The following is a 27619-nucleotide window of genomic DNA, read 5'->3' as shown; positions in this document are numbered from 1 at the left end:
GACAAGGTTTAGGTCCCTAGAGTGTGTAGCTCAGAGGGATTGGGATTTCTTTATGTGGAGCATGTCCAACAGCTCTGGGTTTGAAATAGCTTTGTATGTGAGGCAGAGATCGCCTCTGAGTAGGCGATATGCGGCAGAGTAAAGCTGGAGTTTTTTTGAGATGGTCTGCGTAGGGCATATGTTTGAGGCCAGTAATCCTCTTTGTGAGGAATTTCTGTGGCCTTTCTAGTTGTTGTAGATGTCTTGTGAGGTACATACCAAAAGGGGTGTTGTACTCTATATAATGGGTCTAATGAGTGATGAATAGAGGGGAACAATGACCTCTTTTTCCTGGATGAGAAACCTTTTGTGATGAGGTGTGCCATGCAGAAGGATTTCCTGACTACTGTGGTGATGTGATTATCAAAGGAGAGACTACTGTCCACCTGTGTCCCAAGGTCTCATCAAACTTTCGGTGTTAAGTAGACTACCACCTATGTGGTAGTTCATGGGTACATAGTTTTTACCAAAAGGGATGACAATGCACTTTTTGGCATTGAGCTTGAGGCCATGGCTTTGACACCAGGCATCTGTTTCAGTGAAACCCTTTTGCAGGATGCCCACATCGTTAGAAGATTTGATTATGGCTCATAGTTTGCAGTCATCTGTGAACTTAGTTAGCCAAAGACCTTCTGTGTTAGCCTGTACTTCACAGAAGTAGATACCAAACAGGAGAGGACCCAGGACTGAACCTTGTGGTACTCCACTTGTCACTGGTCTGAAGTCGGATTTGGAGTCTGCTACTTTCACAGTGTGGGTTCTGTCAGCGAGCCAGTTGGCAACCCATCTTGTGACATAGGGATTTATACCTAGTTTAGTGAGTTTATCTATAATTCCAGAGTGGGGGATGGTGTCAAAAGCCTTGGCAAGATCTAGATAGGCTGTGTGTACCACCTTACCCTCATCTACAGCTTTGGTGACCGCTTCAAAGAAGTCTATCAGGTTTAGGAGACATGATCTGCCTTTTATAAACCTGAACTGGGTAGGGTCCAGAGTTTGGCGATTACCAATGTCATTGTTTATAAGTTCCATGATGATATGCTCCATAGCCTTGCAGACCAGGCTCATCAGGCTAATGGAGTGATAGTTTCCGAGGTCCGTGGTGGCTCCCACTTTGTGGAGTGGGATAACCGTTGCTGTGCACCATTCAGTGGGCACAAAGCCTGAGGTGAGGCTATGACTGAACATGGTACTTAGGTGGGGTGCCAGCTCGTTCTGTAGCTCATGTAGAATGCAGCCTGGGATGTTGTCAGGTACCATGGATGCTGTGTTCTTGGCTTTGGAGAGTGTTTTTTTTTTTACCTGTGCAGCCATGATTACAGGTACTTTGTATTCTTTCGGTAGAGAAATGGGCCCTTTAGGGGATGAGAGAGGGGTAAAGTTAACACTGAACCTACCTGCCAGGATGTTGGCAATACCATTTGGTTCTGTACATTTAGTGCCACTGTGCTGTAACTCAGTGCAGATCTGAGTGTTGCCATTGAGATTCTTGACATAGCTATAGAATGCTTTGTGGCTGTCTTTAGAATCAGTGGTGATTTTGTTTTCGTAACTAGCTTTGGAGGATTTTATGAGGGATCTCAGCTTCTTACTGAGGCTGACCACGGAATTCCTCCAATCATAGGATTTTACTCTTTTTGGCAACAGTTTCTTTCTTCTGTTGTAGAGTTTGTTTATAGCAGGGGACCACCAGACTGGCTTCCATTTTTGAAGGATAGCATCTTGGTTCTGTTAGGGAATGCACGATCCATGCACTCGTGTAAGTGCTTATAAAGTGCAATTGTATAGGATTCAGCAGTCGTATCTCTACTGTTTGTCAGCATGGGTGCCATGAAGTTTGCCACTTCTGTCTAAGAAGCGTGAAGTTGGCTTTGGAGACATTTTTTACGGTGATTTCCCTAATTGGGGGGGGGGGGTTAGGGCTGGGATGTGGATGTCTAGGTGATTTGCTTGTGGTCGGATCTGACCAATGAGGAATTGACCTCTGGTGTGGAACACCGGTTGCCCATGTTGGTAATGACCAGGTCTAGGATATTGCTGCCCCTGGTGGGGGTGTGGATAAGTTGATCCAAGGCATTAGAATTTATGAATTCCAGAAAACATGGAGCACAAGTGTTGGTACATGAGTAGTTTTCCCAGTTAATGGTGGGGTAGTTGAAATCGCCCATTATTAGGGTGTTAGGTTGTACCCTAATATTTTCCAGTGTATCAAGAAATGAGGAGTGGGAATCCTGGGGCATGGTGTGGGATCTGTAGCAAGCTACAATTTGCATTGCGGTCTTGCCCAGAGTTAGTTGTACTTGGATAATCTCAGATGTATTATGCTGAGCAACTAGCCTGGAGGTGTGGATATCCTTAATGAATACTGACATGCCTCTGCCTTTACTGGTTCGGTCCAAGTTAGGTGGCCGAAAGGTGTGGTATGAATTATAGCCTGATAATGCAGGGGTGCTCTCTGGAGCCTTGAACCAGGTCTCTGTCACTGCACAGATGTCGATGTTCTCCATTTTAAGGAGTGCCTCGAGTGAGTGCATTTTGAGGTTTAGACTTCTAGCACTGAGTAGGATTACCCTCAGATTTGTTTGCTTGTACCTGTTATGGTGGTGAATTTGTCATTTGAATCTTGCCTAAAAAAGGCACTATAGGGGTGGCAAGAGCCTTAGCCAGTATTCGGAATTCCAAGGGTGACAGGTGCAGGCCATCCCTGGCAAAGCATCATGGTTTGTCGATCATGTCATCCCAGGCAGACAGATACTGGATCCCCTTAGAATGACACCAGAAGCTTAGCCAATTGTTGAAGTCCTTTTACTGTGGTATCATTCTGGGTGATGGCAGGATGCTACTCAGGGCTAGGGTCATACCTGCCTGGGCTACAAGATCAGAAAGCTCCTCCATGTCTCTTTTCATGTAGTCCACGGAGGTACGTCTCAGGTCATTCACACCAACATGGACAATGACAGAGTCATATTTGTACTTGCTGTGGAGTAACCTGAGTGCATGCGGTATGTGGTGGATCCTGGCACCTAACAGGCAGCTGACAGTGACTTTCTCCTTGTTTAGCCTGGTGAGTTGAACATCAGTGTTCCTGACTATAGAGTCACCTATGACTAGAGTGTTAGGTACGTTGTTATGCCTTATGGGCTGTGGTTGAGTGGCACACTGAGTTTGTGGGCTCTGTGTCATTTGAGTTGTGTTGGGGGGTGGAGGTTGCTTACGTTTCTGCTTTGGAGGTCTCTGTTGCTTGGGTAGATTTGTTTGAGTGCCTCCATGAATGTAGGTGTGTGTTTTGTGTTTCTATGTGTGTGTTTTGGTGGTGTCGGTTTTGAGGGATTATGTAATGAGTGTGGTGTGGTGCAAGTGTTTTCCTTCTCCTCTTGACTGTCTAGTCCAGTCTTGGGTGAAGAGAGCTTTGCTTCCAGTTTGGTTATATAAGTGCATCTCTCACAGGTTGTAGTGTTGGGTGGTAGGAGGAGAGGGTTGTCTGTGTACATGAGGCAATTGCTGCATTGCCCCAAGATGCCCAGATTCATCAGGTAAACAGGAGAATACATCGGGAGCTGACCCTTAGACATGCCTGGATAGGTGCTTATTTATTAAGTACTAAAAACTGTTTTTCTCTAGACAAGTGAGGAAAGTTGAGTGCTGTAGTAATTTGTAGCTTTTTTAGTGCCTACAATGAGTTCTGAACAAGTGCTGAGCTCAAAGAAACAGATTTGAGTGCTGAAACTAGAAAAATGACTAGTTCTAAGAAACAAAATTAAGCTAGAAGGCTTCCCTCCAACACTGAAAGGCTTGGGGTCTCAGAAGTTTACAAACAGTCCTGGATACAGCAAATCTGTATCTGGACTAGACAACTTATAGGAAAGGCAGGAAACAAGCTTAGAATTTTTTTTTGTAAAGTGGAAAGGGGAAAGGAGGAGAAGAATCTAACTGGAATAGGTAGTATGAGGTAATGACACTAGACTGGGAGGAGTGTCCCAGATCAAATTTACAGTAGGGGTGGGCAACTGCAAAACCACCAAGTATAAAAACAGGATACCAATGAGAATGTTATATATCTGGCAAGATGCAATGCTTGTACAAGTTTCTATGTGGGGAAGATGAATAGGCATAAAAAATCGCATTTTGCAACATCTGACAAAAAATTAACGTAATGTTCTTTTTCAACATACAGTAGATCATCCAACGTATGGTTTCTCTTTTTTGGTTATACAGATTTGTAAGCCGAATAAGATAGGAGGGGATACATGCACCTACACTGAAATTGTTAAATTACAATGGCTAGTGAATCTACAAGCTGATAAGGCACCTGACTTGAATGGTTCCTTTCCACTGAAGCCAATTCTGAGGGTGCAGGCACAGATCTCATTTCTGATTGGTTGTATTGTTCTGCCACATTCTGAATGACTTGGAGAGGGTGGAGCATGAAATCTTGATTTTAACTGAATACGCCTTGTTTTAAATAAGCAGAGTTTTTTATGAATGACGATCTGATGAAGGATTGTTCCGAAAGTGCATATACTCCTTTTTTACTACAGTTTTTAGTTTTTTGATTAAGTTAATGAACATTGTCTTTTGAGTCTTTGCGATGTTTGTTTTATTTGTTTTCTTTTTTGTTTCTGGACACTTAGGAAGACATTTCCTTGCTGGTTGCTGTGTATTTAGTCTTGTAAAAAATGGCAAAATGCTTGGAAAGGTGCTCAGTTGTTATTCAATCTATTGCAGGAGTCCTCTTCAATGAAAAATAATACAGGTTTGTGAGGGTGCTAACTGAAACAGTATATCTTGGAGTGAAAGACTCTAAAATGTGGCGATACTCTTACAGCCGTCCTATAGTTTTTATTTTTTAGTCTACTCAACGCAGGCAAGCAGTGATGTAAACAAACATTACAGTGTTTAGGTTTGATTACTACCAAGTATAAAGAACATGGTGTTAGGAAATATTACCTGTGCATCAGGATGTACGCCAGCCATTACCAGTACCGCAGTGATATAACACAGCTCCAGGGGATGTATACTCTGCTGAAAAAAAGAAAAAAAAACTGAATGAAAACAGTGGGGTCCAGTAAGTAAGAAGTCCAGATGTTACACTGCAACAAAGTCTTTTACTTTTCCATCTGTTACAATGGTTACCTCATTCAACTTTCGGAAGAACAGAGTTTAGAATGCATATAAATAATGTGCTGAGTCTAAGCATAACCTTCACCTTTTTCTACAACATACCTGCGAACATATTACAGGTACTACGTTTTAGATCCAAACAGAAGGGAAAAAAGCAACACATGGCTGTTCTGTAGTCTGTGTTGTACAAGTGTAATATCTGCAGCAGCAAAAAATGCTTCAGCAATTAAAACATCCAACTAAGATGCAAAAATAAAAGAATACTAGTATAAAGCTACACCCAAAGGTTGTACTGATCAGTGAAACAACCCTGTTAATATAGGTTCATAGGAGATTACTAGTCTAACAGCTCAAGAGCCCTTACAAGCCTAGCCAGCTGTACCCAACCTTTACCCAATTTTCTATCCCTAGGGGAAAGGTAACAAGGGCCAACACGCAGGGCTTAGACAATTTTTCGACTGCCTCTGTCAATAATGGGCATGGGCATTACCCCAGGACTGAACTTGCAACTTCCCTTCCACTGCTCCAGATCACACCTGGTGATGGTGAGGGAAGGGCTCTGTGTCACATGAATAAGAAATCTATTCCAGAGGAGGGGCAATATCTGGGATGCAAATCCTGTCTCTCCAGAGTGATCCATTCATGTCAGAGATCAGGTTTAGATCCCTGGAACGGGTAACCCTTGTGCAGTTAGTTTTGCGAATATGCAATATTTCTATTAGGGCTGGGTCACAGACTTCTTTGTAGGTCAGGCATAGATCATCCCTGAGTAATCAGAAGGAAACTGAACACAGTGACAGGGTTTTTAATCGATCTGCATATGACATGTTGGTAATACACTGTATTTTTTTGGTGAGAAACCTCTTACGATGCTCCAGCTGTTGCAGGTGCCTGACAAGATACACAAAAATGGGTGCAGTGTACTCAATTACTGGTCTGATGAGGGCAGAATTCAGTGGTATTATAACATTCTTAGATATGGATGCCATGCCGTTACATATAAACTGAGTCACACACAAGGATTTCCTCACTACCTTGGAGACATGGTGGTCAAAGTTCAGATTAATATCTATCTATTCGAGTACGCAGATCTCTCAACACTGGGTCCACTCACGGGGTCTATGCTGTAATTTGCAGGAGTATTTGATTTCCCAAAGGGTAGTACTATGCACTTCCTCACAATTAGTTTGAGGCCATGGCTCCGACACAAATCATTAGTCTGCATCAGTCCTTTCTGTAGGATATCAACACTCTTTGGGGAGTCAGTGACTGCTCCCATCTTGCAGTCATCAGCAAACCTGGTCAGCCAAAGGCCATCTACATTTGCCATGACATCTGAGAAGTATATCCCAAACAGGAGGGGTCCAGCACTGATCCCTGTGATACTCCATTGGTGACTGGCCTCTGGATGGATGTGGATCCCCACATTCTAATAACATGTGGCCTATCCATAAGCCATTTGGCTATCCATCTGTCAATGTAGAGGTTTATGCCCAATGTTATGAGTTTATCAATAATACCCGAGTGGGGTACTCTGTCAAATGCCTTGACCAGGTCAAGGCAGGAGGTATGCACTGTCTTACTCGCATCCACAGCTTTGGTGACTTTCTCAAAGAAGTGTACCAGATTCAGCAGGCAGAAACTGCCCTTGACAAAGTCGAACTGGGTTGGGTCTAAAGTCTGGAAATGTTCTGTGTCGTGAATCAGGTCCATAATTATCTCTCAACTTTCCAGATTTTTGCAGAATGTCCAGATTATTGCCTGAAATTTTTGGTTTCGTTCTCATAAACTTTGTGATTGTCTGGATTTTTGTGGCAAACAGAGACGACTGAATTAATTAAATAATCACAGGCATTTGAGTTTCAGACTTCATATCCTTCAGAAAATGCATGGTAACACAAGATGTTTTATTCTAGCAACTTTCTAAGTTTATAAGAGCAATATTTAAAATTTGTCTCTATTTTTGGTGCTTTGTCCCCGTTATTTACGTCTTTGTCCAGATTTTTTCTGCTAAGAGGTCGAGAGCTATGATGATTATCTTTTCCATAGCCTCGCATACGAGGCTAGTCAGACATATGGGTCGGTAGTTTCCTCAGAACAATCATGATTGTCCCCGCCCCCTTGTGCAGAGGGATGACTGTTGCTGTCTTCCACTCTACTGGGACAATGCCTGCCTGGAGACTGTGGTTAAATAGAGATCCGAGTGGGTCTGCTAGATCATGTTTCAATCTATTTAATAGGCACCCTAGAATTCTGTCAGGACCCACTGGTGCTGTGTTTCTAGCTTTACAGAGAGCAGTGATAACAGATAAAGAAATGGTAGGGGTTTTTCATGGGTTAGCCTTGCACTGCCAGGGTACTCTCCACAGCCCTGAACCACTTCTGTATAACTGCAAAGATGCTTGCATTCTCCAGGGAGAGGAGAGCTTACAGGGAGTGCAGTTTCTTGTTAAGACTCCTAGCACTGAGCAGTAGTACCGTCAGCTTGGCATTAGAAGAATTTGTTGGTTTGGCACAGCCTAAAAAAGGCACAGTGGAGGTGACTAATGCCTTGGCCAGTATTTGAATGTGTGGTGTTTAGCCTTAGGGGTCTGCTTCTGGAGACATTGTGATGTGTATTTGTATGTGTAGTGGTTGGTGTTGACTTGTTTTTTTTTTGCATGTGGTTTCTGAGGGCAGTGTATGGGAGGCCTCTGAGGTTTTGGTAAGTTACTGGTGAGTACCTCCGCATTTGTGGGTTTATATGTCGAGACATTTAGTGAGGGAAATGATGTGTGTGTGCAGACAACTTGCTTGTCATTTGATATGTCAGTATGAGAGTCGTGTCTCAATTTTAAGTTTAAGTAGAACTTATATACTGTGTTTGTTTCAAGCTAAGTGATAATGTGTTCACCCCCCCGCCATTTCAGCCCTCCATCTCAGCTGGTTCCTAACTGCTGCAGTTTCAAAACTTAAACATAAGTCCCAATCAAGAAGTGTCATTACTGCATTTTGCATTACATGGTTCAGGTTTCTTTCATATATATATATATATATATATATATATATATATATATGGGTCATTGTCTTATTATCGAAAACACAGTTCATTGAATTGTGTTTCCGATAACACACTTTAGCAAAAGTGCATACTGTCATTAATATGCACTTTCGCTAAAGAAAATAAAATAACAAAAAAAAAAAAACATCAAACAGTGTTATGCATGGGAGGGCAAGCCCCCCTGCACCCCCCTACTTTATTACTCTCACTCTGAGATCGAATTACAGTGGGGAAAAGAGAATATTCCCCTTATCCCCACTGTACCACGATGTCAGTGATAGTTTCGTTAGTTGTAAATCAACACTATATGTTGATTTACAACTAACGGTGCATGCAAACTGCATGCTTTCTTTAATTTTCCATTCTTTCTTTGGCGAAAGTGCATTTTCGATAAAATGCACTTTCGCTAAATTGTGTCCGCCAAAACATGGTTTCGATGAACCGTGGTTCGACAATGTGACTAGGACCTATATATATATATATATATATATATATATATATATATATATATATATATTAATTATGGCACTGTGTAGAGTACTGTAAGGCAAGTAAAAGGTATATGCCCTTTTCCCCACTGTAGTGCAATCCTGGAGTTATTATGAATAGTTGGGGGGGTGTAGTCCCACACCTTGTTTGTTTTATATTCTATTTTATCAAAAACTTCAAAACACTACATTTTAAACAATAGACATGCATAGTTACAACACCAATGACTAACGCTCTGCAGAAGACAATATGTACTCAAACTAAGTGAGGGGATACACCCCCCCATCTATATATATTAACTCCAGGATCACACTACAGTGGAGAAAAGGGCATATACCTTTTACTTGCCTTACAGTACACTACACAGTGCTATATATACTAAATGCAGTTCAGTGAAATGAATTTTCAGTAATTTGTGTTTTCAGCGAAGTGGTCGGGGTGAAATGAAATTCAGTGAAATGAGATTCAACAAAACAAAGTAGACCCATATATATATATATATACACATATATATATATATATATATATATATATATATATATATCTAGAGAGAGAGATTTGTTATGCTGCTTATAAATCTGTGCATGAGAGGCCTTTTCTAAACCACACACACCACCCCAACCCCCTTCCCCCTTATAATAATTTTCTTAATTACCAGATGAACTCTTGTAACCAGCACATAACGAGCACTGACTAGCCTGAACCAGAGGCAGATCTGAGGAAGCATTAAGCAAAAAGCTGTGAAATACCCCTTTCAACTGCACTCACATGCACAGGTTTTGCAACATTCTACATGTTCTTCAAGTCCACGCTACGGCAATTGTTAACAGTACTGCTCTCGATCAATGGCACACTTCCACCTATAACTACTCACTCATCCAGTAATGTGCACTTAATCAGTACACATCAAGTTAAATATGCAGACACAGTGCTACCCGATTGCAATTTTACAAATTCTGGTTCAATATAAACACTGTTTTAATAAACCTTAAGTCTGGTACACATGCAAAGTTTCCACATCAAGGTCTAATTTTTATTTCTAATTTTGATCTGTAACATTCTGGAGTACAATATCATCAACACTAAAACCTTACAAAAGCCCACAAAATGCTTCATGCTAGGATCTTTATAATACTGTAGCAATAATCTACAGGAATACGGACACTTTTGGGCTCAACATTAAAACTGGCAATCATATTGGTATTCTTGTTTGGTGCCATTAGAGTAATTAACTTCACTAAAGCAGGGATTCATTGTCAAGGACCAGCCCAGAGACCCTCCCAACATGAGCACACCTGCTGGGCCAGACCTTTATCCCCACGTCTTTCTGTAATAGTAAACTTCAACAGTGCTCATATCTGCCTTATTATAATAAAAAACTGAGAAACACGAGTCTACGTTTTTGATGTAGTTTTAAACTCTGATATGATTTGAGCTACAATTTTTTAGAGGGAACCATCTACCAATGGAGGGATTATGGTAATGCTACAAGTTCCCACTACGACCACCACAGACAGATCCAAACCAAACTGCAGCTAAAGAAAAGCAATGAACAGCTTCAGAAGCTACACGCCAACCATCACTGGAAGCAACACTGATCAAGATGATTCCTACCTACCTACCTACCTCAGCAGGTAACCTATAGGATTATTTGCTTTTTGTCTTTATGTGCCCCTTATGAGTTTCACAACACACAGGGTTTTTTCATTGTACCAAAAAATCAACAACCGATCTGGGCTACATGGCTACTTTTGCTACTTCATCTTTGTTTGTTTCAGGATTAAGTGGTTGCCAGTATAAATGAGACAACTGCGACGTTGCTTCAGGATACCCATGTCCACCAGGCTGTGTTTATCCATGGTTTCGGGTTTTATTACTATGAGTTTAACCAGGGACAAGAATGGGTAGAATTAACTGGACTGGGATAATAGCACACAGATGAAGAATGGATGCTATACTCAGTGTGAACCAACAAGGTGATACTACTCTGCAGATGCTCCTAGAGCAGCAGGGGTACTGAGAAAGGTTGTATAGATAGTTATTCTATGGAAATGTTTAACTTGAAAGTGTTTGCATCTATACAGGGCAATACTAACCACCACTGCGCAGTCAGCATCCTAGCGCAAACATTGGGCTTATACAGAATCAGAAAAAAGTACAGTTGTGTAAAATCTTACCACAACAGTAGATGTCCCTCTCTTTATTGTTGTAGTATTTTTCACATTAGGGATCTCCTGCCAAAGATATCCCAATGTCCTGCTATCATATCAAAGCCTTTAGATCTTGTACTTGTCATATGTCACATGTATGCTTCCCGTACAGGACATGGGGCATAAAGGTGACATATGGACACAATTACCCAGAAATGAACTGCCTCAGTAGAGAATAGTCTCCATAGAATGACAGAGGCTATGCAAATCCAGAAGGGAAAAATGCAGACAGAAAAGGGGGGACCCTTGACCAGGAAGTGAACCAAATCAAAACCTAAAAGAAAAAGGGAGATGGAGGAAGGAACAGAATACTGCAACAGTGAAGAGAAGGGCAGCTAATGTCAAGGTAAAATTTTACACAACTGTACTATGTCCTTCTATGTCATTGTTGCAGTATTCTTAACCTTGGGGAGAGTACAAATGGTCAAGAAAGGGGGTGGAAGGTTGGGAAGAGCCCTTAACAAACCCATGCAGGACGGCCCTAGCAAAACCTCCTTTGGCCTTAGAAACAATAATTTATAACACTTAGAAAAAGTAAGCACTGAAGACCACGTAGTACCTTCAAAGATAGAGCTGGTGTCCAAACCTTTGAAGAAGGCACCAGCCCTAGTGGAATGAGCCTTAACAGAAGTAGACAGACACTTGCCATGAAAAGAATAACAAAAGGAAATGGCCTTAGAAATCCAGGAGGAGATGGTTTGCTTAGAGACAGCCAAACCTAATGCCCTGCTATAAAAGGAAACAAAAAGCTGGTGAGTCTCACAAAATGGCCTTACTTCTATCCAAACAATACCTGAGTTATCTGTGCAAACTCAAGGTATGCAGGACCTTCTCACTATCAGACTGAGGAGAAGAAAAAAGGAAGGGAGTTGTACTGCCTGAGTCAAGGACAACTCATTAAAAACCTTGGGCATAAAAGAAGAATTGTTACGAAGAGTCACCCTGTCCCTGTGGAAAACTAAAAAAAGAGGAATGGCCAAAAGAGCCTGAAGCTTAGAAACCCTCTGAACAGAATTAGAAGCAAGCAATAAGACAGTCTTTCCAGGTACAATGTTGTAGAGAAGCTGAAACTGAAGGCTCAAAAGCAGCCTGGATCAATTCTTCCAAAACAAAATTAAGGTCCCAAGGAGAAGGAATAGGCTTCCTTGGGGGTCAAAGATGCAGGACACCTTTAAGACAGCTGACAAATGGGCCTTTAAAGAAGACTAGACCAAGCCAGACTGGAGTAACTCACACAAGTAAGAGAGGACCAGAGGGACCCCCCACTGAAGAAAGGGTCCTGGGTATGAGCATAGCGCCAGACAGAAAATGTCTTTCATTTGGACATTTAAGACTTTCTGGTTGCAGGTTTTCTTACCTCCTGTAAAACCCTGAGCACATTCTCAGAAAACAAATGTCTAAAAGGGATCAAAACCCTATCACCCACAGTGTCAGTTGAAGAGTGGACAAGTGAGGATGAATGAATGTCTCCTTGTCCTGAGTGAGAAGGTCCAGCTGGTGAGGTAACTTGTGGTGATTGCCCTCTGGCCAGATGCATTAAGAGGGGGAACCAGTGTCGTCTTAACCCAAAGGGAATCACTAGCAAGATTTTTGGGGAGTCCAGCCGAATCGTCTACAGGACTCTTGGAAGTAGGGGAAGCCATAGAGAAACATCCCCTTCCAAGGAAAAGAAAGGGCGTCCATCCACATCAGATGGCATAACACTCTGTTACTGAAAATATGAAGCTGCCTGTTGAAAGAGGAGGCAAAAAGATCTACCCAAGGAATACCCCACCAATGAATCATGTTCAGAAACATGTCTCTGTGAAGGATCCATTTGTGAGCTTGTGTTTTGGACCTGCTCAAAGAGTCTGCCACTAGATTGTGCTCTGAAGGAATATACACTGCCTGAAGAGTTAACTGATAAGGGACAGCCAGATCCCAGGTCTGAAGAGCCAGCCTGCAGAGAAGGTAAGACTTTGTGGTCCCTATTTGTTGACATATCACATCACAGTGGTGTTGTCTGTCTAAACCTTCAGAGGGTCTGGACACAGCATGGGGTGAAAATCCTGAAGGGCCAGAATCAGAGCTCTCATCTCTTTGATGTTGACATTATGTAACTTCTGATGGGGGGACAGCGACCATGAACTTTCAGGTGACCACAGGAAGCTCCCCAGTTCATGTCTGAGGTGTCAGTTCTTGAGAAGGTGCTGGAGGCTGAAAGGCTTGCCTGGGTTGAAGGGTAAGTTGTTGAATCCATCACTTGAATTTCTGCTTAATACAAGGAAGGAGAGAGACTCTGAAATCCAGAGGGTGGCAATGATGAAGCTAAACTGACCTGAGGTATCACTGACACTTCCACATATGCAGTCTGGCAAGAGGAAGCACTGGAACAGAAAAGGCCATGAATCCCAGGGCCTGAAGAAACTCTCTGGAATGGCAGGCAGAGGAAGAACAGACTAAAAGAAAGCTGTCAAGGACAAAATCTTTGGAGGGGGAGGACAGGCTAACATGGGCACTGTCTGAATCCTGCAACCCAGATACACATGATTCTAATAGGCAGTCAGGACAGACTTTTGGAAGTTGATAGTGAACCCCAGACTTTGAAGGACAGATATGGTGAACTTCAAATCCTGTAACAGGCAACTGGAAGAAGGTGCCTGAAGCAAAAGGTCATCTATATAAGGAAATATCTGAATGGCTTGGAGTCTGCATAAGGCAATCACAGAAGCCAAGTGTTTTGTGAATACCCTTGGGACAGTACAAAGGCCAAAGTGCAAAGCAGTGAACTGAAAAGGAGAGGAAGAAACAGAAACACAAAAACTTACTGAAAAGAGGGTGAGAGGAACATGAATATAAGCATCCTTCAAATCCAAAGACATCAGATAAGCCTGTGGTAGCAATAAAAGAAGGAGCCTTGACAAACATGAGACCCAGATTAGGACACCAAATGCCCTCCTTTTGAGGAATTGGGAACATCCTGGAGTAAAATCCCTTTCCTACTTGGGAAGAAGGGACAGTTCCCTGGTCCATCAGAGACCCAAAAACCTCTAAGAAATAAGGAAGATGCTCTAGAGGAGGTTGAGGAATCACTGAAAAAGAAGGGAAAGACTTCCACACTATGAAGTAACTCTGAAGGATGATGGACAGAACCCAAGAATATGAGGTGATGAGATGTTAGTTTGGAAGACAAAGGGACAGAAAAAGGGGCAAAAGAACCTGGACAAGGGTTGTGTGGCAAGATGTCAAAGAGAAGCAGGCTTGTCAGACAAAGGAGGCTTCTGGGCTATAGGAATCTGAGAAGAATTTGCAGGAAGAGCATCTACCACCCTTCCCACCTTTAGTAGCCTAAGGAGGCTGCCTGCAAACAAAATCAGACCTAGTGGGATAGTCTGAAACTTAGGGATAGGAGATACAAAAATATGTTTAATGTCCTGCAAAGCTTTACCTTTTTCTTGAGGAGACTTAAACATAGCAGCAGCAGTAGTAGTCCCAAATAGATTTTTACTATCCAAAGGAGCATCCAACAACTTGGTCTTAATGTCCTCAGGTAAAGACTGTAAACAAAGTCAAGAGTAATGCCTCATGACAGAACCAAAGTCAGCAACTTGGAAAGAGGCATCAGCATCATCATAGCTGCACTTGATAGAGTGGTGAGCCACCTGAGAGACAGAAGCCAAAAAGTACAGTTGTGTACACTTACCATAAATGTAGATGTTCGAGTGTATTCACTGTTGCAGTCATTACATTTGGGTAATCCTGCTGGCAGGTTGCCCTCAGTCGGCCTGAATTTCAAAGTCTTGGGTCCTGCGTCAGCTGCTTGTCGCCACTTCCCTGACGTTAGGTCGTCAGGGGTGTAAAAGAAGCAGCCAACACCATTTTCTTCAGTTTTTCTTGCCACAGATGTCAGGTGCCCCCTAAAAGGGTAGCCAAAATTTATATATATATATATATATATATATATATATATATATATATATATATATATATATATATATAAATACATGCACCAATATAAACTTTACCTTCATCTACACGCAAATACACCACATAGGTTGTATAAATCAGAAAAGGAAAGATAAGTTCCAGCAGAAAAAAAGGGGATGGCGGGTGGGTAACCTGGACTGCAACAGTAAATACACTCGAACATCTACATTTATGGTAAGTGTACACAACTGTACTATGTTCTTTGTGTTTCACTGTTGCATTCATTACATTTGGGTAGAGACCCAAAGCTATGGTTGGGAGGCTGGAGCTAAACAGCATTAGGGGTGGCTATGAGGCCCTGCAGAACTGCAGTGGCAAAGCCTGCCCTGGATTTAGAGTAGAGTGGCAGATGACAGTGCTTTGTAAAGGTGTGCACTGAACTCCAAGTAGCAGCCTCTAAAATGTCTTTGGTTGGTACTTCCCTGAGAAAGGCTGCTGAAGTGGCTGCAGCTCTGGTTGAAAGTGGCCTAATGCCCTTAGGCACTGGCTTGCCATGGTAAAAATAGCAGCAATGAATGCAGTGGCCTATCCACTTTGAAACAGTCTGCTTTGAGATAGCCTTTCCTTGTGATCCTGCAGCATATGCCACTAGTAATTGATCTGTCTTCCTGAAAACATTGGTCCTGTCCAAGTAGAATCTAAGCTGTCTGTGTACGTCCAAAGAATACAGAATTCTCTTCCCCCCTTGTTCTGTGGATTTGGATAAAAATTTGTCAGATGAATAGTTTGGTTTAGAGCCACACTGGACACCACCTTAGGCATAAATGTTGGGTTTGTCCTCAGAGAAACCCTGTCTGGATAAAACATGATAAAAGGTTCCACAGCCATGAGTGCCTGTAGCTCTGACACTCACCTTGCAGAAGTTATTGCTAAGAGCAGAGCTGTTTTCCAAGATAAAAACTTTATATCAGCAGTAGCGGCTGGGCTCAAAAGGAGGCAGGGTGAGTTTTTCCAAGACATAGTTGAGGTCCCATGCAGGTATTGGTGTTTTCCTTGGAGGCCTTAAATTTTTGGCTCCTCTGAGGTACTGCTTTAATAAAGGATGAGAAAAGATTGGTGGCTCTGTATTGTAATGAGCCGAAATGGCAGAGGCATGAATTTTAATTGATGAAAAAGATAGGCCTTTGTCCAGCATCTCAGTTAATTATTGCAAAATCTCAGGAATATTTGGTACAGCTGTATCAGTTCCTTATGCCTGGTTCCAAGCACAGAATCTCTTCCATTTTCCAGCATAAGATTTTCTAGTACTAGACCTTCTGGCTTCCAAAATGACATCCATCACAGCTTTACTGAGAGGTGTGTTTTGTATGATTACATTATCCGCCATGCTGCCAGGTTTAAAGTCCTGAGCTGGTTGTGCAGGATTTGATTGTATTGATGGGCAGTAGATGGGGTATTTGAGGTAAGGTCCAAGCTAGGCATTGAGACAAGTTCCATAGGATTGGATACCAGTACTGGTGGGGCCAGTCTGGGGCAATCAGTATCATCTTTGGCTTCTCCTGTCTGACCTTTAGGAGTACCTTGGGGAGAAGAGGCAGTGGAGGAAAGGCATATACTGATAGGTTTTTCCAGCTGAAAGATAGGGCGTCCACTTTCCATGCTTGTCTGTGATAGGTCCTTGTGCAGAATCTTTTTAGTTGGTAGTTGTGAGGGGAGGCACATATCTATGTCTGGGCATCCCCATTTCCTTGTTATCATGCTGAAGACTTGTGGATCCAAGTGCCACTCGTGGGGATCCATGAGGTTTTTTGCTTAGTTCGTCTGCCAGAGTATTTTCCTTTCCTGGCAGGAAATGTGCCTGCAGATGTACTTGGTAAGTCAATGCTGTGTCCCACAAAGTCATGGCTGGTCTGCAAAGGGGGTAAGAATGTGTGCCCCCTGCTCATTTATATATATACCACATGACCGTAGTGTTGTCTGTCTTTATCAGTGGTTGCCCCGGATGAAGTAGGTCCTTGAATGCTGTCAGGGCATTTTGAACAGCTAGCATCTCTTTTTGATTGATATGTAGCTGTTTTTGTTTTTCGGGCCATGTGCCCTGAATACATCTTCCTGCCATGTGTGCCACCCCAGGCATAATCTGATGCATCCGTTGTTAGGTTCTGCCTGGCTGGGGGTAATGTGAATAGCTGCCCCTTGTTTTGGTGACAAGTCTTCGCCCACAATTGAAACTCCTGTTGCAGGGCAGGGAATGAGAGTAATCATTGTTTCCAGGCTGTGGCAATGTTGAGTCCAAACACTTTTTAGGTACCACTGAAGTTTCCTCATATGCAGTCTTGCATATGGAATCAGTATGAGGCAGGATGCCATGAAGCCCAAAGCCTGCAGAATTTTTCGTGCAGATAACTGGGCCTTTGTTGTCAATATTTTGAAATAGGTAGTCAGTTGCCTTTGTTTGTCTGGCATGAGATAAGCCATCTAGGCAGTTGTATTTAAGCTTGCACCCAGGAATATTATCTCTTGAGAGGGTACTAGTTTTGATTTATTTTCATTGATTGTGTACCCTAGGCATGTTAAAAGTCTTTTCACAAACGCCAGATGCCGTAGAAGAATGTCCTTGTTCTCTGCTTGACTTAGGCAGTTGTCCAAGTAAGGATATATTTATATTCCTCTTTGTCTGCAGAATGCAATTACTGGTGCCAGGCACTTTGTAAAGACCCTGGGCTCAGTAGATAAGCCAAAGGGCAGTGCAGAGAATTGGTAGTGCATTGAGCCAGCCTTGAATCTGAGGTATCTTCTGCAGACTGTCTGATTGGGACATGTAGGTATGCCTCTTTTAGGTCTAAAGTCACAAGCCAAGCGTTCTTGCCCAGCATGGGAAGAAGCTGTTGTAAAGTCAGCATTTTGAATTTTGGAATATCCAGGAATGTGTTCAGAATAGATAGGTCCAGTATTGGTCTCCAGGCCTTGTCCTTTCTGGGTACCAAGAACAGTCTTGAGTAAAATCATTGCCCCTGCTCTTGCTTTGGTACTTGCTGAATGGCCCCCATGTCCATGAGGGATGATGCTTGCTTTTGTGCCTCTTCCCATTGATTCTTTGGCAGATCTGGCCAACCATTTGCCTTTGGCAGGGTATGGAAGTGGAACCTGTAGCCTTGTGACACTATGTTTAGAACCCACTTGTCCTGGGTTATAATGTGCCAATTTTGAGAGAAAAGTGCTATTTTCCCCCTAAGGGTGCTGCCAGGAGGAAGCCATTGGGACTGTTTCCTGTAAGGTTGTGATTTATCTTCTCCACTTTTGGAGGAAGAAGCACCCCATTGCTTTGATCTGTATGAACCTTGGGCCTGGGACCTGCCTCTAGGGCGCCTGTATCTGCCCCTCTGAGGTCTGTCTGACACAGGAAAAGACCAATTCTTTGCAGGCCAGTGTCTACTAAACCTAGGTGGCTGTACCTGTAAAAAATCTTTGACAGTTTGCATAGATTTAGCTTTATCCTCCATTTTCTTTAACACCTCTTCTGCCTTAACACCAAACAAAGTATCATGCTGTAAAGGTGCATCTAGTAATTTAACCATGATCAGGCAGATTTTGTTCCTTTAACCGAGCATGCCTCCTAATTACAGAACCCGTAAATGCAGCCCTGCAGGAGGCTTCCAGAGAATCAAAACCACATTACAAAGTATGCTTTCCAACTTGTTCAGCTGCATGCAATAAATCCTGCATTTCTTTGTTTTCTGCACATTCTGAATTTACCAACATTTTCTGTTTAAGCAATATCATGATATATTGCTGATATCTGAGCATATGAAACTAGCAGTTTAAGGCCCTTATAGCCAAGGTAGCAGATGTGTAAACCTTTTTTCCCCATCTATCCAATGCCCTAGAATCTCTGTCAGAGGGGGTAGGGTTTTTTGCAGTGGAAGCCTTAACCCCTTTGGGACGACGTGAAATAGTTTCTGGGTCTGCAGTAGGGTTTTTGAAAAGGAATTTATGAGAGTCAGGAACCCTGTAATATATGTCAGGCTTAACAGGAGCTGGAAGTAAGGAGTCAGGGGTCAGACTACACTCTGAAAACACATCATCTACAATGTCTTACACAGGTGGAATAGCTAGAGGCCTGTGTTGAGGTAGTATAAGGAAGTCCCTGAGCCTCTTATAAGATTCTGAAAAATCTTGGCTCTCCCAGTGGAAATGCTCCCTCATGTTATGCAAGGTTTCCCCAAAAGAATAGTCCTCTGGAGGAGAAGATGAAGGAATAGATTCTTCAGCATCAGAATCCTTATAGGGGGGAAGTGAATATTCCTGATCAGAAGAGGAATCAGAAGAAATAGAAACCGGATCTGAAGATTCATAGTCTGTCTCTTGCCTAGACCTCTTATCAGGAGGGGGATGGGAACCCCTGATCAAGGTAATCAAGTCTTCGGCCATTTTGAGCATCTGTTTTTTGGGCATGGAGGCCTGTCCATATGGCTGTTGAGTTTGTTTCTTTGTCTTTAAAGGAGCTTTAGTCTTTGCCTTTGAAGCTGAAGTCAGTTTGATGTATAATTGTTTAGGTCTGAATACACCTTCAGAAGCTGCTGCCTGCTCAGCGGCTCTGGACCCATCTGAGGGAATAGTGTACGAGGCTCCAATACCTTGAGTTTCCAGCGGCCTAGACGACTCCACGTGGGAGTCGGTATCGGCCTGCAACTCTAAAGTAGCGGACATCAGGGGCTGCGAAAGTGCCTCACTGAGAACCGGCAAACCGGCAACTGGCTTAGGAGAAGCTTTGTCGTCGGTTTTGGACCTCGGTTGCCTATCTTTTTCTTTGCGTTTTTTGTGAAGTCCGGTAGTTGGATGGCTATCCGATGACATTTTATAATTAAATCTGTGCCCAAAACAGCTTAAAGAAAAATCATACCGATGCTTAATAGTGCATTGGTTAAATCTAGCACAAAACCGACAACTTGCAACATCGTGGTGAGGGCCTAGGCAAGGAATACAGTAGGAATGAAAGTCCTTATGAGGTATTTGCTTTCCACAAGAAATACAATTATTAACTTTTTCTGACATCAGTCTGGAGCAAGAAAAAAGTTTCCCCAATGTGGTACTTAGCTTTAATGAAGACTTCGGATCTGAAACTCGAACACGAAAATCTCAGGAATCGGCCGACTGGCACTTGCGAACTGCTTCTGCTTCAGTACCGCGCGGCAAGAAAGACTGAAGAAAATGGCATCGGCTGCTTCTTTTATACCCCTGACGACCTGACGTCAGGGAAGGGGTGACAGCAGCCGACGCAGGACCCAAGACTTTGGAATCCAGGCCGACTGAGGGCAACCTGCCAGCAGGATTACCCAAATGTAATGACTGCAACAGTGAAACACGAAGAACAACAGATAAAACCGAAGATCCACCTCCAGAATCAAGGAGGTCAGAAGAACCTGACAAGCTTGGGCAATCAAGGCCAGGCATATCCGGTCGTGTGTCTCTGGTAATTGATGGCCCAGAAGGCCAAAGTAAAAACAGTAGAGATCTTCATAATAATCCTCTCAACTGCCCTACTGTCCTCATCTGAGGGCAGAAGCTTGGAAGAGAGAATAACATAGAAGGCTTGTCAGAGGAGACCGACACCACAGCAGGGTTAGCAGAAGGCCACTTAAATAAGAATCGACAATCCTCGGGAACCTTACAGAGACTGTCAGGTTTCTTTGGAGCGGCAAGCTGAGAATCAGGAGACTTAGAGGCAGCTATAAAGATGTCTAACAAAGTAGCCAACACAGATGGCAATGCAGAAGTAGGAGTGTCTACCTGAAGCAGTACATAATACCTCTTCTGGATAACAGAAACCTGAGAAGAATCTAACAAGTATTCCATCATTCTGGCTATTGTCTCCCCAAAATACGGTCCCTCAAAAGGAGACTCAGGGCTAATGGACTGCTCTTCCTCAGAACAATAAGCCAAAGGAGGAGGCATCTGGTAAAAGAATGACAGGGACCCTTCATCAAACTCTGAATAGTCATCCAATGAATCTGGTTTCCTAGCTATTTGAAAGGAGTTGAAATCCAAGGGTAAGAAGGCACAGAGACTAGACCAGAATCCATGGAATCCTTCTAGGGCCCTCCAAGAAAGTCAACTGCAGTTCTCCTTTGACAGCCAGAGCACACCTGTAAAGTCTGAGAAAGGAAGGATCCATGTCAGTCTCTGACAGGATTGTGGCATAGGAATTCACTGTAGACACCTGGTGGCCTACAGAGCTATCACCCACTTCTAGAAAAACGACTGGGGGAGACTGGAGAGCCAAAGAATCCGGTCAAGATTCCTTGGCCTTCTTCTTGTTTAACAGAATCATCTCAGAGTTAATCAATTATGCCATGCTACCTTGAGTGAACTGCTTAAGCCTCTGGTTTTCGAGATAAATGACCAGGGAAGAAAACCGGCTTCTAAGAGTCTTAGGTGCAAATGCCTTGCAAATGTTACAGGAAGTATGGCTGTGGGAAGCACCAAATTAAAAAAGACACTGTTCATGATAATCCTTATGGAGATTCTGCCTCCCACACTAACATTTTCCCTCTTTGGATGACATGAACCCTAGGTATCCAAAGAAAAAAGATCCCAATTGGGGACTTATCAGACTGCTAGGTATTCAACACAGCAAAAGGACATTCCGACCAATGAACGATGATGACATTCAGACTGATAGCAAAGACGTTCTAGGTAACTGTGTCTGTACATCACCTTTATGCCCTATGTCCTGTATGGGGAGCATAAATGTGATGTATGGTACATACAAGATCTAAAGGCTTTGTTAAACTGGCCTGGCATTGGGGCCATCTTTTAAGAAGAATCCCAAGGTGAAGAATACAGCAACAGTGATATAGGTTTACTATCAAAATTTCGAACCGTACTCAGTCGACTGTACTATCGTCGAACATGAAAGTTCGAAAATGGTAATATCGATGTAAAAAAAAAAAAAATCTAGGAACGGGTTTTAACATGGGTTGAGGTAGGGGAAATGTTTGTAGTTCGGAATAATACTGAGCACCTACCTCGACCCATGTTAAAACCCGTTCCTAAATTGTTTTTTTGACATCAATATTACCATTTTGAACTTCTGTGTTCGATGATAGTACAGTCGACGGAGTACAGTTCGAAATTTTGATAGTAAACCGTGATATACAAGGACATCAAATGCCTACAGACCAATCAGGAAAACACACAATAAGCTTTCAGACAGCAGTCCTCAACTCGGATAGGTTTGCTACAGCACACTTTTGCTTCAAGAGTGCAGTCAGAAAACCATATTAATGTAAAAATGCTAGTTTTACAACTACTGCACAGAAACCACACAGTCTAGATACTACAGTCCTGCGAAACTAGCAGATACAATGTAAAAACTGAGTTTAATAACTACAGACCAATAGCAATTCTCTCTCCCTCTCCAAAATATTAAGACAAATGCATTCATAGGCAGCTGATGCAATACCTAACCTCAAATAACTTGCTCTCATAAACACAACATGGCTTTAGGCCCCGTGCAAGACCTAATCACAAATAATTTGCTCTTATAAACACAACAAGTCTTTTAGTCCCCAGCACAGCACCACTACTGCTCTACTACATTTTCCCCAATATAATAAACCAACATGAGAAAAGGATGGACATGGCTGTGTTGAATACGTATTTTAACAAGAGGGAGGAGCATAGGGTGACATACAAGAGTGGAGGAAGATGCACACAGGTGGATTATATCTTATGTAGAAGGGCTAGTCTGAAGGAGATTGGAGACTGTAAAGTGGTGGCAGGGGAAATGTAGTTAGGCAGCATAGGATGGTGGTTTGTAGGATGACTCTGGTGATCAAGAAAAGGAGGGGGAGTGTGAGGGCAGCACAGAGGATCAAATGGTGGAAATTGAAAAAGGGTAATTGTGAGGTGATGTTCAGGGAAGAGTTAAGACAGGCACTGGGTGGCAGTGAAGAGTTACCGAATAGCTGGGTAACTACAGCAGAGCTAGTAAGAGAGATGGCTAGAAAGGTGCTTGGTGTGACATCTGGAAAGAGGAAGGAGAACAAGGAGACCTGCTGGTGGAATGAAGAAGTACAGGAGAGTATACAGAGAAAGAGGCTGGCAAAGAAGAAGTGGGATTGTCAAAGAGATGAAGAAAGTAGACAGGAGTATAAGGAGATGAGGTGCATGGCAAAGAGAGAGGTGGCGAAGGCTAAGGATAAAGCATGTGATGAGTTGTATAAAAGGTTGGACAGTAAGGAGGGAGAAAAGGACCTGTACCGACTGGCTAGACAGAGGGACCGAGCTAGTAAAGATGTGCAGCAGGTAAGGGTGATAAAGGATAATGAGGGAAACGTGCTCACAAGCAAGGAGAGTGTGTTGAGCAGATGGAAAGAGTACTTTGAGGGGCTGATGAATGAAGAGAATGAGAGGGCGAGAAGGTTGGATGATGTGCGGATAGTGAATCATGAAGTGCAGTGGATTAGCAAGGAGGAAGTAAGGATAGCTATGAAAAGGACGAAGAAAGTACAGTTTTGTACCTACCATAAATGTAGATGTTCGAGTGCTGATACAGCTGCAGTCTTAACAGATGGGTTCTCCTGCTGTCAGGCGGGTCCTCGGTCGGCCGAATTCCAAAGTCTAGGTCCGGCGTCGGTTGTCGTCGCTTTCTTTCCTGACGTCAGTGCGACAGGGGTATATAAGACACAGCCGACGCCATTTTCTTCAGTCTTTCTTGCCCCAGATGTCAGGTGCCCCCAGAAGGAAGGCAATATATACAAATATATATATATATATATATATATGTATATATATATATATATATATATATATGTATATATATATATATATATATATATAATATATAATCATGCATTACAATATAATCAATAATCAGTAGTTGCAAGCAAATACACCATAGAAGGATAACCCAATCAAGTTGTAAGATGAGAAGTTAGCCACTAGGTCTGTACCCAGAGGGGGAAGGAGGGAGGGAAACCTGGACTGCAGCTGTATTAGCACTCGAACATCTACTTTTATGGTAGGTACAAAACTGTACTATGTTCATCGTGCATACAGCTGCAGTCATAACAGATGGGTAGAATCCCAAAGCTACGCACAGGGTGGTAGGCACTAGGTGGAAATGGGAGGTGCCAGAATGCCCTGCAACACAGCAGTAGCAAAGCCTGCTCTAGTTTTGGAGTATAAAGGTAGGTGGTAGTGTTTAGTGAAGGTATGCACAGAACTCCAAGTGGCTGCCTCCAAAATATCTTTGTTAGGGACTCCTCTGAGGAAGGCTGCAGAGGTAGCTGTGGCCCTTGTGGAGTGGGATCTGATGCCTGCAGGTACAGATTTACCATGAAAGGAGCAACAAAACCGTATGCAGTGGCCTATCCATTTCGAAATTGTCTGCTTGGAAATTGGCTTCCCTTGAGCTCCTACAGCATAGGACACAAAGAGTTGTTCTGATTTCCTGAAAGGCTTTGTTCTGTCCAAATAGTAACGTAGCTGTCTATGGATGTCTAAGGAATGTAGCAGCCTTTCCCCTTTGTTTTGAGGATTGGGGTAAAAGGTAGATAAGTGTATGGCCTGATTTAAAGCTACCCTGGATACTACCTTAGGCATAAATGACGGGTTGGTTCAGAGGAAACCCTGTCCTGATGGAAGATGAGAAAGGGCTGCACAGCCATGAGGGCTTGTAGTTACGAAACCCTACGAGCTGAGGTAATGGCTAGAAGGAAAGCTGTTTTCCAGGGCAAATATTGCAAATCTGTTGAGGCAGCTGGTTCAAAGGGAGGCAATGTTCATTTTTCTAGAATGTAATTAAGATCCCAGGCTGGTATTGGTTGTTTCCTTGGAGGTCTTATATTCTTAGCCCCTCTGAGGAACTGTCTTAAGAGTGGGTGAGAGAATAAGGGTGGATCAGTGTTGTATTCTGCAGAAATGGCTGAGGCATGAATTTTGATGGAGGAAAATGAAAGTCCACTGTTCAACAGCTCAGCTAGATACTGTAATATCTGAGGCAAATTCAGTTTTCTAGGATCCTGGCCTTTTTCCTCATTCCAAGCGCAAAACCGTTTCCATTTTATGGAGTAAGCCTTTCTAGTAGATGGCCTTCTGGCCTCCAAAATGACATCCTGCACCTCTTTGGAGAGTAGGGTCTGTTGTGGTGTTAAGGAATTTTCCATGCAGCCAGATTGAGTGTTTTCAGCTGACTGTGAAGAGTTTTGTAGCTGTGCTGAGTCAGTAGAAGAGGCATTAGAGGTAGGGTCCAGGGAGGAGTATGTGTTAGGCTCCTCAGGAGTGGGTACCAGTGTTGTCTTGGCCAGTCTGGAGCAATCAGTATCATCTTCGGTCTGTCTGCTCTTGCTTTCAAGATCACCTTGGACAGAAGAGGCAAAGGTGGGAAGGCATAAACTGTCCGTGTTGCCCAACTGAAAGAAAGGGCGTCCACTCTCCAGGCCTTTGGATGGAAGGTCCTTGAGCAGAACTTTGTCAATTGATGATTCCTGTGGGTGGCAAAGAGATCTATGTCTGGCCTTCCCCACGCTTGGATTATCTTTGTAAAGACTTGAGGATGCAACTTCCATTCGTGTGGGTCTGTCATATTTCTGCTTAGATTGTCTGCCAGCGTGTTTTCCAATCCTGGCAGGTACTGTGCTTGAAGTTCGATTTGCCATTCCAGAGCCAAGTTCCAAAGTGACATGGCTAGCCTGAACAGGGGGTATGAATGTGTTCCTCCTTGTTTGTTTATGTACCACATTACTGTGGTGTTGTCTGTTCTTATCAATAATTGCCCTGGATGCAGGAGGTCCTTGAAAGCTGTAATTGCATTTTTCACTGCTAGCATTTCCTTTTGATTGATGCGAATGTGCTTTTCCTTTTGGGACCATTTGCCCTGAATGCACCTGTCTGTCATGTGTGCCCCCCAGGCGTAGTCTGAGGCGTCTGTTGTGATGACTTGATTTGCTTGAGGCTTGCAGAATGGTAGACCTGTGTTTGTTTGGGATGCTTGGGCCCACCGTAGAAATTCCTTTTGCAAACATGGTATTATTGTTTCCAAACTGTGGCTATGTTGAGACCAAAGGTTTTTTTAGGTACCACTGAAGTTTCCTCATATGCAACTTTGCACATGCGATTAGAAGAATGCAAGATGCCATGAAGCCCAGAGCCTGCAGGATTTTCCTTGCAGTTAGCCTGGTACAATTTGCTAGTATTTTGAAGTACTGAGTTAATTGCCCCTGTTTTTCTGGCGTAAGATAGGCCATCTGGGTGTTTGTGTCCAAGTTGGCACCCAGGAAAGTTATTTTCTGAGATGGTGTTAGCCTGGATTTCTCTTTGTTGACTGTGTATCCCAGAGAATTCAATAACCGTGTTACATAAGCCAGATGTTCCAGAAGTATGTGTTTGCTGTCCACTTGGATCAGGCAATCGTCCAAATAAGGGTAAATTTGTATCCCTTGAAGTCTGCAGTAGGCAATTACTGATGCCAGGCATTTCGTGAATACTCTGGGTGCAGTAGATAAGCCAAAGGGCAATGCAGAGAATTGATAGTGGATTGAACATGCAAGAAATCTGAGGTATCTTCTGCAGCTTTGTCTGATTGGGACATGCAGGTATGCCTCCTTGAGGTCCAATGTTACCAGCCAAGACTCCTTGCCCAGCATGGGAAGAAGCTGCTGTAAGGTGAGCATCTTGAATTTTGGTACGAGTTGAAATGTGTTTAGGATGGATAAGTCCAAAATGGGTCTCCAGTCGGTTCCTTTCCTTGGTACCAGGAGTAGTCTGGAATAAAAACCTTGACCTTGTTCGTGAGTAGGTACCTCTTGAATAGCTTTCATGTCCATGAGCTTTGAAATTTGTATTTGAGCCTCTGCCTTTTGATTGTGTGGCAGCTTTGGCATGCCTCTCATTTTTGGAAGAGTGTGAAAATGAAATCTGTAGCCTCTGTTTATAATGTCCAGGATCCATTTGTCTGCTGTGATAATATGCCAATTTTTTGTAAATAATGCCGCTTTCCTCCCAAGGGTGCTGCCAGCTGAGACTTGCTTGGCATGAAAAGGGGAAAGTCATTGGGTTTGTTTCCTATATTGTTGTGTACTGTCTTCGCCACCTCTTGGTGCTGGAGTTTGCCATTGTCTGCCTCTATATGATCCTTGAGATTGTCCTCTGCCCCTTGTGTGCCTGTATCTACCTCTTTGGGGCTTGTCCGTGGCTGGAAAGGACCAGTTTTTTGAAGGCCAATTTCTGCTAAAACGTGGTGGTTGAACCTGTAGAAAAGCTTTGACAGTTTGCATAGATTTAGCTTTTTCTTCCATCTTCCGTAGTATCTCCTCAGCATTAGTACCAAATAATACATCCTTTGTAAAGGAGCATCTAGTAGTTTAGCTTTAACATGATCAGGCAAGGTTTGTTCCCTAAGCCAGGCATGTCTACGAATGACTGATCCTGTAACAGCAGCTCTACTTGAGGCCTCTAGATCATCATAGCCACATTGTAAGGTGTGTTTACCCACTTGTTCTGCACTATGCATCATATCCTGCAACTCCTTCAAATCTGGTTGTTCAGGTTGTGACATTTTATTCCTTAATTGTGATAACAGAAACTGCTGATATTTAAGCATATGGAACTGACAATTTAAGGCCCTCATGGCTAGGGTGGCCGAGGTATATACCTTTTTTCCCCACCTTTCTAAGGATCTAGACTCTCTTTCGGAAGGTAGTAGATTTTTAGCAGTAGAGGCCTTCATTCCCTTGGGGCCTTGAGAAATGGTTTCAGGGTCAGCATTATGGCTTTTGTAAAGAAATTGATGAGAGTTAGGAACTCTATA

General features: G+C 43.0%; 1 protein-coding gene across 5 annotated transcripts in view; it reads right to left on the bottom strand.

The window, feature by feature from the left end:
- LOC122813727 overlaps positions 1 to 27619 on the bottom strand; it is a 422056-nt gene that overhangs the window by 46955 nt on the left and 347482 nt on the right. For 4 of the 5 annotated variants that reach the window (XM_044086194.1, XM_044086196.1, XM_044086198.1 and 1 more), the window contains one exon: positions 4987 to 5061. In XM_044086194.1, the coding sequence (XP_043942129.1) occupies positions 4994 to 5061 (68 nt within the window). In that variant the 3' untranslated portion in view covers positions 4987 to 4993. The remainder of the gene's footprint in view (positions 1 to 4986; positions 5062 to 27619) is intronic. The other variant, XM_044086197.1, reaches the window with a different exon arrangement.

Source organism: Protopterus annectens, chromosome 10.part0, assembly GCF_019279795.1.
Source record: "Protopterus annectens isolate FY-2018-M chromosome 10.part0, PAN1.0, whole genome shotgun sequence".
Lineage (NCBI taxonomy): Eukaryota > Metazoa > Chordata > Ceratodontiformes > Protopteridae > Protopterus > Protopterus annectens.
Note: the sequence above shows the minus strand (reverse complement) of the source record. Positions and strands in the feature narration are given on the sequence as shown.